The following is a 12622-nucleotide window of genomic DNA, read 5'->3' as shown; positions in this document are numbered from 1 at the left end:
AAAAGGGATTGCTGGCATCAGAGGCAAGCTTCTGGGGCCAAGCTGGCTGGGCATCAAAACGGTTAAATGGTGGAATGAAGATCAGCTGGATTCACACGAGATGTCCGATTTTATTTACCAAATCCGAGCTGGGCGGGCAGTTCTGAAACTGTTCCTCGCTGGTTCACACATGTGGTGGAAACTGCCCCGCCTTGCCAAGCAGCTCGGGGCCCAGAACTTGCAATTGACCCATTTCCAGAGTTTTTGAGAGGATCTGAAATGGGTCCTGAGCGGTGGCCTAGACCACTTGAAAAATACCTGAAAATTTTACTTTAGTATGTGTTGTCCCTGCTCACAGGTGATGGAGTTTTTTCTTAAGACTAACAAAACCCTGTAGTAATCCTGGCTTAGGCAAACCCATTAACATACAGGAAAATGAGCCAAAGAGGATTGCGCAAAGTGAAATGCAGAGAGCGGTTCGTGTGGAGAACATGGGGAACACTATTTTAGTGACATTTCTGAACAATGTGGGTGGTGCCCTTGCTAATCACATCTAGCCGGTAGTGTTCACTACAAATGTACTGTGGACAGCTTTGGGTCAGGCCCAACAGCGCTTCATTTTTTATTTATTATTTTTGTTCATTTTAGAAGGGAAAACCCTGTGATGTCTTTGACTGCTAGCTGTGTAAACAAACCCACAGATACTTAAGCAAGTTAGTGGTCGACAAGTATTCCCTAATGCCTTCTGTAGGATCTGGGTGTGAGACCTGTTGTCTTGGCCCAAGGACAGCTGGAACCACTGTGGATTTGTTTTTCCCCTTACCTGGGTTTCACTCTGCAAGTGGGAGGAGGGTTTCCTGTACCCTGTGGCTTGTGATTTACTCTGAGCATGGGTTTCAGGGAATTTGGGGCTTGGTTTTGTGGGGATGTAGTGCTCCTCTCAATGATGGGCTTAACAGCAAAGGGAAACTGAGGCAAAGGGAAGGAGGGTGCTCTGCCCAAGGTGATGTTCTGACTGGGAAACACTCTTCTAGGTTTGAGGCAGTGCTGTATTTATTTGAAAAGCTTCAAAAACGAGGGGTTACGGACGTGCCACAATTTCTGGGTGTCCTCTCCATTCTGTGTGTCCTGACCCATGTTCTTGAGCAAATCTGCTTCCTGCCTGGTGCAGAGATCCAGCCAAACCATACAGACACAGGAATCTTGCACAGAGATTGTATTTAAAGCCCAGATTTCACATGGCTTTATTGTGATTGAAGGTGACCAGGCTCTGATGGGAGTTCATTGTGGATGCTCTGGTCCTTGCATGGATCGGTATCCCACAGCTGCTCAAAGCACATGGTTGGTGCATCAGTAGGTACAAACACTGGCAGAAAATTGTCAATGCAGCCTGTGAATACAAAGAGGAGTGAGCCAAGGAAGGCTTCAGAGGCAGGGAAGTGATGGGGACAGAGAGTAGCTGAGCTGGCCAGGTAGGAGAGAAGATACCACATCTGTGATACTTGATCCTGCCGTGTTTGTTTGCACAGCTCTGGGCTGCTCTGCCCAGAGTGCTCAGAAGAGCATCGGGCCCTCCCCGGAGGAAAATGCCAGATTGGTTTTCATGGCCTTTTGCAGAGGGATTGCTCCAGGGGTCTGTTCCTGTAAGTTAATATTTGCAGCTCACAGGGCTTAACTGGAACCAGGCTGAGCAGACATCTGATAACCATAACAGAGGAGATGCTTTTTCCCTGCAAGACCAGCTTGGAAAAACAAATCCCAATGCTATTCCCTTTGGAAAGATAGCGATATGGAAAGAAAAGCACCAGCGATGGTGATGTGTGGTTTGCAAGGAGTTTTCTAGTTGGATCCTGGGGGGGGGGCATTTTGTGAGTTGCTTGGTTTTGCCCATATTGCTGATGGGTTTGGTTGCTGTCTCCCCTTCTTTGTAGCCGGGTTGCCCTTCCTCATCATCGAGACAAGCACAATCCAGCCCTACCAGAGGGGCTTCTACTGCGACGACGACAGCATCAGGTACCCGCAGAAGAACGTGGAAACCATCAACGACGCGGTGCTGTGTGCTGCGGGCATCCTCATCGCCATCCTCGCAGTAAGTCCCATCTCCAGAACCTCCTCCTCTGTCCCGGGAGGGGCTTTTTGGCACCTCTTTGTCCTGTTAATGCTACCACTATATCTAGCGGTGGGTGTGCGTCTCTTCCTTGTTTGGCTTTTGTAAGCATGGAGTTGCAAACATTTACAAATGAAAAGTTGTAATGGGAGGAATGAGATTGGTCTTGAAGCCTGTAAACAGGCCCAAAACTGTTTGGGCAAGTCTGTCAGCTTCACCAGAACTTTTTCACTCTCCAGTAGGAGTTCAGAGTAGAGGCAAAAACACTCTGTGTCAGTAAAGACTTGGCATGGTTTGTCCCTATTCAAATAACTCGTGGTATTTGCCTATTTTATAAGGTTTAAAAAACAAAGAAAGGATACATCTTTTCAGCTAACCAGTGCCTGGAAAATTTAACAGGTTAGTATTAGGATTTTAAGAGATTGCATATTACAGCTGGTTTTAAAAGACAATTAAAACCTTCCATGGGGAGCATATTCCCTGAGTCCTCGCTGTAAAGTGTAGTTGATGTCCCACCTTCCCAATGCCTCTTAATTTTCCTTCTGCCAGTTTTTCTAGAGCTGTGCTAGGAAATTATTGCATGGCAAGAGCTTTATTTGTCATCCAGAAAGCTGAACTCAGCCCATGAGTTGAGCCTCCTGATGCCCACGCATCAGGTTCTGGGGCAGAAGACAAGAGCCATCTCCTGGTTGTTGCTTAAACACTTCAGCTAAGATGAAATTCCCCTGTGAAAAGTACCTGCATTTTCCTTCTCACCCACTGCCAGAACAGCTCAGGTGCTTTCCCAGAGGTTCCACTTTCCTCTTGCTCCTTCAACTAGGAGGAATGGAGATGGAGAGGTCAGGAGCACAGGTGAAAGTTCCCCTTTCACCTTTCCTCACAGATGGAATGTCATGGGCAACAGATACTTTAGGATGGCACAGTGCCTGCTTTGCTAATAGCCCATCCTCAGCCTTGCTGCTTTGTGATGTGAATATCTCATCATTTCCTCACCTCTCCATCATTCCCTGACCACATACACACACTCAGCAAAGCTCATCCCCAAAATTGCCCTGTCCCTCTGCCCTCTCCCTCCACAAGACAGGCCCAAAAGGTGCCAGGCTCCCAGTTCTATAAACAGAGCAGAATTTCATCCTGCAGGTGAATGACCCCTGAGTGTGGAAAAGCCATAAAAATGAAATGAAAAAGCCTCTCATTTTCGCATTACTGCCAGAGCTATCAGCATGCCAGCTCCATGCAGAGTGTGCTTCTGATCCCTAATGAGGCAGTGGCAAATACAGGAGTTGGAATAGAAACTGGAAACATAATCAGCTGCCTGTGTGATCCATCAACTCTCTACCACAAAATAGCAGGTCAATTAAAAGAGAAAGAAAATCCCCAAAGAATTGGATGTTTCTGCCCTGGTTTCACTGTACCCACAACAAATGTAACTTAATAAGGTAAATTCAAAAGCTCAGTTATTTGCTGTTGAGTGACACAAATGGCTAACGAGGAACTGAAGCAACAGATTTCTTTGCTATGGCAGCCTGCATGGAAAATTCAAGTCAGCCTGACCTCCTTTTTCAGATGTAACCCAGATACCAGAATTACTGTAGCATAATAGGAATTCCTTCCAAATCCACAAAGCACTGACTCTGCTCCTTTTGCTCACATCATTTGCCTTTGGAAGGCAGGGCAGTGGTTGTAAGGACTTCCAGGGAGCTGGCTTTTGGGATGGAGCAGCCAAAATTTCACGCCCTCACTTTAAGTGGTGTCACAGGCAGTCTAGCCTGGGGTAAAAAGGTCCAGGTCATGTTTTAAGTAGCCTGAGGACACCCAGACAGTTTATTAAGTAAACGGCAGAGGCGAGACCTTTGCTTCCATCAGGATGGCAGAGGATATGCATTTGGTTTTAGTGTCTGTGTGTGTGTACTGACTTCAGGCAAACTTCCATGCAGATGACACCAGAGAGGCTCATGCCCCTGGGCTGTGCACTCTCACCTCTCTCATGCTTGAAGGTGGTTGATGTGATGGTGGTGGTCACTTGATGGCATGGGGAAGGTGACAGTCCTCTTCCTGAGCCTTGTAGGGGTACCACTGCTGTGTTACTGTGTCCCCACACCTGATAGGTCTTGAAGGTCTATGAAAAAATTCCTAATAAAATTAATTTGCTAGGTGATCTAAGTTACACACAGCTGGATTAGCTGGCTGTTTTACAGCTGAAGGTGATGTGCTGCAATGTGATTAGCACAGAGAATGTTACACCAAAAGCAAGTGGCTAGAAAAGCTCTAAAAGTAATTACAGGCAAATTGGATTGCTAGTGATACCTTATAATAACAATAAAACAAGCAGGACAACTGAAAATCTGCAAAAAGCATTCACAGACAAAGAAGTTTGATGTTGGCTTCTCTTTAGCAACCAGCTTTTTAAAATATGTGTGCCAGGGAATTGTGCCCATCACCTGGGAATGGCACATGTCCTGTGTGAATGTCTCACCAAGAGAGTGCAAGGCATAAGGAGATCTTGGTATCTTTAAAATTAATTTTCTTTTTAGGATGTCCTTCCAGTCTGTGCGCGTCTGTGCTGCATTAGTTTTTCACCGTCCTGGTTTATCTGGGACTGCACTGCCAAAAAACCAAGTTTACCCAATTTTTAGCTTCTCATTAAGTTGATCCATGTCTTTCACTAACTGGGTACCCAGCAGCATTTTAGTGAGGGAAAGAAGGCTCCAATTTACAATCTGCTACATGTGTGCAATTACCCAGACCACCAACGGTGAGAGAAAAATATTAATCCCCAGACTATTGTTGGTCCCTGTTTCAAATGGTCACATGCCTTTCCCCAGGCCAAGAGCCTCAGGTTTGCATGGATCTGCTTGTGAGTTTGCAGTAATGGCACATCTCCCAGTATCAGATATCATCCATAATTTGTCTGGTCTTCTCCCTGTGAAAGCCATGAGTTTTGAGCCTCAGAGCTCCCCTTTCTGCGAATTTAGGCATATGGGAGTGGACCTGCCCTTGTGCAGGAGCCTCTTTTTCTATCCAGGACAACCTCCCTCTGCAGGCCTCCCGCCAGTAGATTTCCTGGATGGCAGCTGGTGCAGGAAAGTGGTCAAAATGGAGATAAACCATGGTTTTGAAGACTGTGAGGATTCAAATGATGCAGCTCCCTAAACAAGCTTTGGTCACTACCAGATTTCCAAGAGGAAATCTCAGCTGTGACGTGTAAACCCCAAATGGTGGTGCAGCCACTCAGACAATTTCTGTGTGTGGTAGCAGAGCCTGCTCTAGCTTGGCATTTATTTTCTGTTATTACAGTTGTATGTCTCTTGATAAAGCCTGCTTAGCTGCAATTTCAGCTGCCTTAGGTCAACCTTTGTTTTTTCAAGCCCTGGTAAGAGTGAGTTCAAACAATGATACAGCTTCAACTCTTCTTAGCCTAATTGCCATACTTTTCCAGTTTATTAGTTTCCAAAGGTTGTGCCAAGCTTTTAAAAAAGGTAGGCAGGGGAGCCTCGTCTCCTGCTTATGGCTGGCAGGCTGCCACGCTGGGAGGAATATTGCTGGCTGCTTCAGAAAGGGATTAACATGAAGGCATTTTTCCTGACAGTTAATTTTACATATCACAGTCCCCATAACTACAGAGAGGCAGGGACAAGGGGGTATTAAAAAAAAACCCCAAACAAACAAACAAACAAACAAAACAAAACAAAACAAAACAAAAACTAAAAAAAACAGACCAAAACTTCTGCCTTGATTTATTACTCAGGTATAAAAACATTTAGAGTAATGAATGAAATCCTAAAGCTGTAAATATGGAGCTTAAAATTTAGGTGTGTAGCATGACGGAGAACAATTTAAATCTTTGGCTCTTTGGGAGAGGTGAGACATTTGGACTTCATTTCACAGCCTGATTTTCATTAACCTGCCTTTTAAGAGTCATGAGTGTGAGAAGTTGGATCCTCTGCTCCCTGACAGTGATTTATGGCAATTTTGTCAAACCGCAGCACCCCTGACACAAGAAAAACATAATGTGCTGGCATGTGATAGCAAGACCCCTTGAAATGCCCCAGAATAGCTGAACATTTTTTAGAGACCTTGAGAGGTCTGAATTGGGTCTGCTGGCAGCAAGTTTTGGGCCAGAATCTGAAAAATTTGGGGCTTTCTGTTTCTTCCCTTGTTGTGTTAATGATTTTAAGAGAGGAAGATAAGCAGGCTGTGGGTTTATTTTCCTTCAAAATCAGTTTGATAAGAGGGTAGTGGGTCTGGCCTCTCCTTCCCAACACACACTAATTCTTTATCTGGTTTATGTCAATTTTCTTTTCCCACTATGCTGGGGTGTTATTTCACTTTGGTAAAGACACACCAATGTGCTAACCCAAAACTTACTCTTTTGTTTTGTTTATTGGATTTTTCCATAACCAGCATTCTGAGCACTGGGAGGGAAGAGGGGGAGGAGAGGGCCATGGCTTGTCCTTCCTCTCTAGAGGAGCAGACTCCTGGTTTGAGATCCCAGAGCTGTCTCAGCCCTGCATTCACACCCACCCCTGGTCTTGCACAGCATTTTTCCTGCTCCCTGACCTCTGTGTGTGCTTCTCTCACAGATTATAACGGGAGAGCTCTACCGCATCCACTACCTGAAGGAGAAATCCCGCTCCTTCATCCAGAACCCCTACGTGGCAGCTCTCTACAAGCAAGTGGGCTGCTTTGTTTTTGGCTGTGCCATCAGCCAGTCCTTCACAGACATTGCCAAAGTGTCCGTCGGGCGCTTGCGGCCGCATTTCCTGGCGGTTTGTGACTTGGATTTCTCCACCATCAACTGCGCCAAGGGAGTTTACATCCAGAACTACACCTGCAGGGGAAATGACAGCAGGGTGCAGGAAGCCAGGTGAGAGCCCCTGGCACCAAAGCCAAGGGTTGCAGCAATGGAGGATTCCTATCTGGAACTGAGAGTGGGGTTAGTTTGGATATTAGGATCTTCCCTGTGGGGGTGGTGAGGCACTGGGAGAGATTTCCCAGAGAAGCTGTGGATGCTCCATGCCTGGAAGTGTTCAGGGTTATTTAGATGGAGATCTAAACAACCTGGTCTAGTGAAAGCTGTCCCTGCCCATAGCAGAGGGCTGGAACGAGTTGGTCTTTGATGTCCCTTGCAGCACAAACCATTTTAGAATCCTATGAAGTGATGCTTTTTCTGTGAAGGCCATAAATGCGTTTTCTAGTGAGCAGCAGTTTCCCTTGGGAAGTGTGGCACTCAGCTGAATAATATTTCTTTTCCTTTCTCTTTACTCCTACACTATTGTTTCCCTGAGCTGCTGCTCTGTGTGGGAGTTCACCCCCAGAGCTGAGCTCATGGTGAACAGCCCGAGCTGTCCCGTGTGTCACAGCAGAGCTTCTCCTCAGGAAAGGCTCCACCACACAGGCAGGGCTGCCAGTGCCTCCCCTTGGAGCTCTATCACATCTATCAGATGCCCAATTTTGACTTTTCCAGGGGCACATTCCTCGTGCTGCAATCAAGCGACTGAAGAAGTCGCTCTCTTCTCATTTCTTTAGGGTTTCCTGGTTATTTGAGGTGAGATTATGATGAGTTATTGGCTTATCCTGGAAATAACTGCTGTCCCATGAGCAGGCCAGGAAGGGACAAACAATGCAAACATCCTGTCCATCCGTTCCCTTTCTGCCTCACTAGCAAGCAGGATGGATAGCAGGGGTTTTATAACCCAAAGAACTGGGGGTTGTGAGTCCCTCTGCTCTGGCACCCTCAGATGCCACAGGCAGGTCACCATACTACAGGGAGAATTGCAATATTTATTTATACTGATTATTCCGGCTGGTTCTGAGCACCTGCTTTTTTTTGCAGGAAATCCTTCTTCTCTGGGCATGCATCCTTCTCCCTGTACACCATGCTGTATTTGGTGGTAAGTGACCTCCCCAAGCTGACTGATCCCCTGTCCCCCTATCCCACATTCCGCAGCAGTGATGGCAGGATGAGTGCTGGATGTGGGAAGTTGGTTGAAAGAGTCTGAGCTGTTGGTGGGAAGATGCACCCTCAGCTGCTGTGGTGTTATTTAGGATAGAGACTACTGGGATGACAGCTGAGCTGTGTGTGAAGCTTTGGGATATGGCCAAAGTGGCAATTAAATCCAAATCCTGCTAAATTTGTGTTCACCCCACGTTGTGGTTTCCACTGAGGAGAGTTTGGAGTTCCGTGGATGGAGCGGGAGGATGCGCTGCCGTGGCCATGTCAGGAGGTGATGCCTGGTTCCGAAATGTGCCAGAGGAGCAGGTGGAGCAGGCTCTGCCCGCCTGGATCCGGAGGGGAGGGCTGGGACTTGTTTTCCTTTGTCAGTGAGGAATGGCTCTGCCCTTCCTGCGCTGGGCTGGGGCCGGGGTGGCTGCCAAGGTGCTTCCTGCCAGGACTGCGGGAGGCAGCGCTGCCCACGGGGGCTGGACACACACACGCACACGCACACACACACATACACTCCCTTCTGGGGGGCTCAGAGGGATTTGGGTCTGGTTTTCCTTTTTTATAAGTTATTTATTTCATAAAAAATCCAAGTTCTGTGCTGCTTTTAAGATTTGTGCTCCTCCTCCTTCCCCAGTAATCTCGGATTTTCAAGCAGAGGAGCAGCACTGTACTGATAAAAACATGAAACATGAGCTTTTATCTAAGAGCAGTGCTCCCCCCATCCCTAACCCTCTGGAAAGATAAGTGACCACTGCTCCCTCCTGCCTTTTCAGCCTTGGATTCCCCTCCCTGTGAGCAACTCCTATAACTGAATCTTTGAGCTTTCCAGGCAGCTGTGGGCAGCATATTAAATTCTTTCTTTGTTTTCCCTCTTATTTTGTTCTTGGAAAACATTTGAATTTCTTCAGTGAACATTTTGGCTGTTTCCTCCCAGCCCTATTACAATGACAAGCTGCCTTGGTGATGCTTCACAGAAGGCTCAGCCCACCGTAGAACTTTCTGAGCCACGTTTGGAAGCCATCTCTCACCCAGGCAGTCATTTATTTCTGGGGAGGTCTGTGAGCAGTCAGATAAGTCAGCCCTGAGATATTTTCAAGCCCAGCATCTGGGAACAGCAAGGACTGCCAGTTCCTATTAAGATGGTGATGGTTTCTCTACCAGGGCTTGACCCATTTTCTGCAGGTTGCTGGACAAACTTTTTTTTTCCATGTGTTTTTCTGAAAATCCAGCTCTTGTGGAGCAGGTGAGAAACAAATGGGAATACAGAGCTTGGGGTCTGGTGGCAGAGACCCCAAAACTGCAGAATGTGTTCCAAGTTCCCGCAGGATGCACAGAAAACCTGCATGGCTCATTCTCCATTGCTGCTTTGCACCAATGCCTGCTGCCTCATGTTCTTTTTAACGTTGCAACAGACTTTAGAAGTGGTATTTAGCTCTTGTGTGATGTTTTCAGAGCACAGAGTTGCCTCTGGTCTCTCTTTGCTGCCCATCCCAGTCCCCATAAGGTAGCACTTGAGCTGTCAGCACTCACCAGACTTTGCCCCATAATCCTTGATCTAGGACAACAGGCTGCTCCACTTACCTCTCTCTATGGAGGAGGAAATCCCTTTAAAATTAATCTAAAAAAAAATTTTGCCTTGTCCCAGAACTGTGATATGGCTGGTAGAAGACTCTGTCTGGCCAGCTGTCCAGTTGCCTTGTGCCTTAAGTCAGGAAAAATTACATCAAGTATTTGGTGATAAATTGAAGGGAGAAAAAGACAACTTGAGACAAGACAGGTGAGGTAACAATCTTATGGCTCTGCTCCACCTAAATGATTCTGTGATTCCAGCTTGTCTAGCAGCACCCTGCTCTCTATCACTCCAGCTTCGTGGTCACTGACAGAGCCTGGCAGAGAAATCTCATAGAAAAAGGGAGGAAGAAAATCTGACACGTTGGAGAGGCTGATAATATCAAAAAATAATTACAAGTAAAAGAGATTATAGTAAGCCAGAGGGATTATCTTTTTTTTCTTTTAATGCAAGATAAACCCCACTGTCTTGCCCACCCCAATGAATGAGTTGGGGTTTTGAAAGCCTGGTTAGAAATGTGGCATCCACCATTCCAGCGCTTGCCTGGAGGTGTGTTTGATGGATTTAATTAGGGAATCATCTCAAGCAAGACAAAACTGATGCTCCCCTGTTCCTGGGAAGTGAGGGCTGTGCTGCAGCAGGTTGCTGCCTACACTTTGGATAGCCTGAGTATGCCATGAGTTTCTGCAGAATTGGGATATCTGTGGGGCTGTGCGTGTCCTGCAGGGGCCTGGCAGATCAGCCGTGTCCCGAGCGGGTTCCTGATTGAACAATACTTCATATTTCAAGGATAAGTCACTTCCCGTCTTTCCTGGCCTTCCCTGGCTTCACCCTCAGAGCCCATTCTGAATTAAAATGTTTTCAAGTTTGCTTCACCTGGTGGAGATGGGTGCCAGAAAATTCCAGTCAGTCTATTAAAAGACCCATGGATTCCCACGCATCCCACAGGGCTTTGCCTGCAGCGTGGGGCTGGATTTGCCAGATACTTGGTGAACAGAGGATGAGTGACCACAGCTTCCCCATTTCCTGGCATAGCAGCAGAGCTCTGTGCTATCCATGGGCTCCTAGTAGGAAAATACTGATAGATGCCAAGCCCTGGAGGGCTTTGAGGGAGAAGTCCCAGGGAAAGGCATTTGCAACACAGTAAAATCCCCTGAGATGTAGTTCTAAATGCTGAGACTTCAGGGCTAAATTTCTCGCAGCCTCCTTGTCACCAGGAATACTCAATTAACATCAGGCCTTTGTATAAAAAAATTAGAAGGGGAAATAACTCTTGGGTAATCCTCTTTGTCCTAATTTTCCTTGCTTTGTTACTCCTTGGCTGAGCGAGCTGTAATACATATTTATAGCAGGCTGAGGAAAGAGGAGGTATGGAACAGCTTATTCCATGCAGCCCTCTGGAGCTGACCCACACCTCTTTGTTTTGTTTTGTGGATGTGGGGGAGTCATTGCAGGGAGCAATGGATGCTTTCCACTCCCCTTCACACCACATTATGGTGTGAGACCGTAATGCTGATCTATTTGCAGCATGAAGTTGACTGAAATCACACAGAGGATGCAGAAAGGCTAAATGCAAATATCAGAAAAGCTGAATTAATATCTCTCAGCAGCACTGGCTGAGTCTGGATAAAATGCAAGCAAGCCTTGTGTATTTAATATGTATCAGTGGGTGAGGCAGAAGACTTCAGAATGGGTTGTGGTGTGTTCTACTGATGTAACTGGAAAATGAGAGATGGTGCTGGGTTTATGTGTCAGGGGGAGTGTGAGGCTTCTCCCTGGAGCTGAAGGGTGGAGAAGGTGCCCTGGTACAGCTGAGCAGTGATGTGACCTTGTGGAGGAACCTCTGTGATGGTTGGTGGACTTGGAGTTGAGTTTAATGGTGACCTAAGGAAAAGACTAAAATGGAATTACATCAGAGGCCAAGGCTGAGCTGTGAACTGAGCTGCTGGGGATATTTCTGATGGGGTGAGAGGGTGCTGTGCACTCAGTAAAGGCAGGGAAGAGGCAAGCAGCACGTGCTGAGAAGTCTTTGCCCATTTCCTGTCTTTCCCTTCTGGCCAGCTTGGTGCTAAAGACAAAATTCTGCATTCCCCATCCTCCAGCTGGCTTTGTCCGGCCAGGGCAGTGCATTACACTGGGATGAGTTTGGGCTGGAGAGGTTTCAGCCTTGCAGCACTTTGGGTACCACTCTGCTCCAGATGGGGCTGGAGAAGGAGGTCACTTGGGGTCAGGCAGCCAGGAGCAAGCCCAGCTGTTTCCCAGAAGGAAACTTTAGGTGTGACTAAGGGCCGTGGTTGGTGGAATCCAGCCCTGTGGCATGGAGAGTGTGAGGGATTTCTGGAGAGCAGAAAGCCCTGGGAGGCTGGAGGTGATGCTCTGAGCCTGTGTCCCCTGCCAGCTCCTCCTGGGCTTGCTCAGAGGCTGTGTGGCTGTGGGCTGTCCCCACCAGCACTGTGGAAGTCCCCTGGCACAGGAAGAGTGGTGTGATGTCCCTCAAGCCATCTGCTTTGTGGTAACCCAGCCTCTGCCAGGAGACAGTGGATGGGAACTCCAAATAACTCCCACTCTCTGTGATCCCATTTCACCCACCCTTGCTCCTCTTGGTGCTCCTGTTTTCTCTGCCCTGTGATGATCTCTGGTGGAAATAACCCCTGTTTGTGGTCTTGCTCTTCCACCTCCTCCTGGGAAGGGCTCCATTCCAGCTCCACATTCCCATCCAAATCTGTCAGTCTGTAGTAGGCAGCATTTCAGATTTGCTCCCACGACCAAAAAAAAACCAACCAAAAACACCAAAAAAAAAAAAAACACCAAAAAAAAAACCACAACAAAAACAAAACCACCTTCATAAGCAGTTTTTCAGATATATTTCCAGGAACTTCCCATTTCTGGGTAGTAGCACTAATTCCTGCTTTGGGGAAATTCTCATCCTTTCAGCCCCTAAATTCTACTTTCACTTTTTTACCTTGTCTTATTAACTGGGGTTTTCTTTCATACTGAGGGCAGAGGCAAAGTTTGGAGC

At 47.1% G+C, this 12622-nt stretch overlaps 1 protein-coding gene across 1 annotated transcript in view; it reads left to right on the top strand.

The window, feature by feature from the left end:
• Positions 1-12622, top strand: part of PLPP3 (phospholipid phosphatase 3) — a 41819-nt gene that overhangs the window by 21935 nt on the left and 7262 nt on the right. The window contains exons 2-4 of the mRNA XM_062497226.1: positions 1911-2068; positions 6670-6953; positions 7923-7980. Coding sequence (XP_062353210.1) covers positions 1911-2068; positions 6670-6953; positions 7923-7980 — 500 coding nt within the window. The remainder of the gene's footprint in view (positions 1-1910; positions 2069-6669; positions 6954-7922; positions 7981-12622) is intronic.

The sequence above is a fragment of the Cinclus cinclus genome, chromosome 8, assembly GCF_963662255.1.
Source record: "Cinclus cinclus chromosome 8, bCinCin1.1, whole genome shotgun sequence".
NCBI lineage: Eukaryota > Metazoa > Chordata > Aves > Passeriformes > Cinclidae > Cinclus > Cinclus cinclus.
Note: the sequence above shows the minus strand (reverse complement) of the source record. Positions and strands in the feature narration are given on the sequence as shown.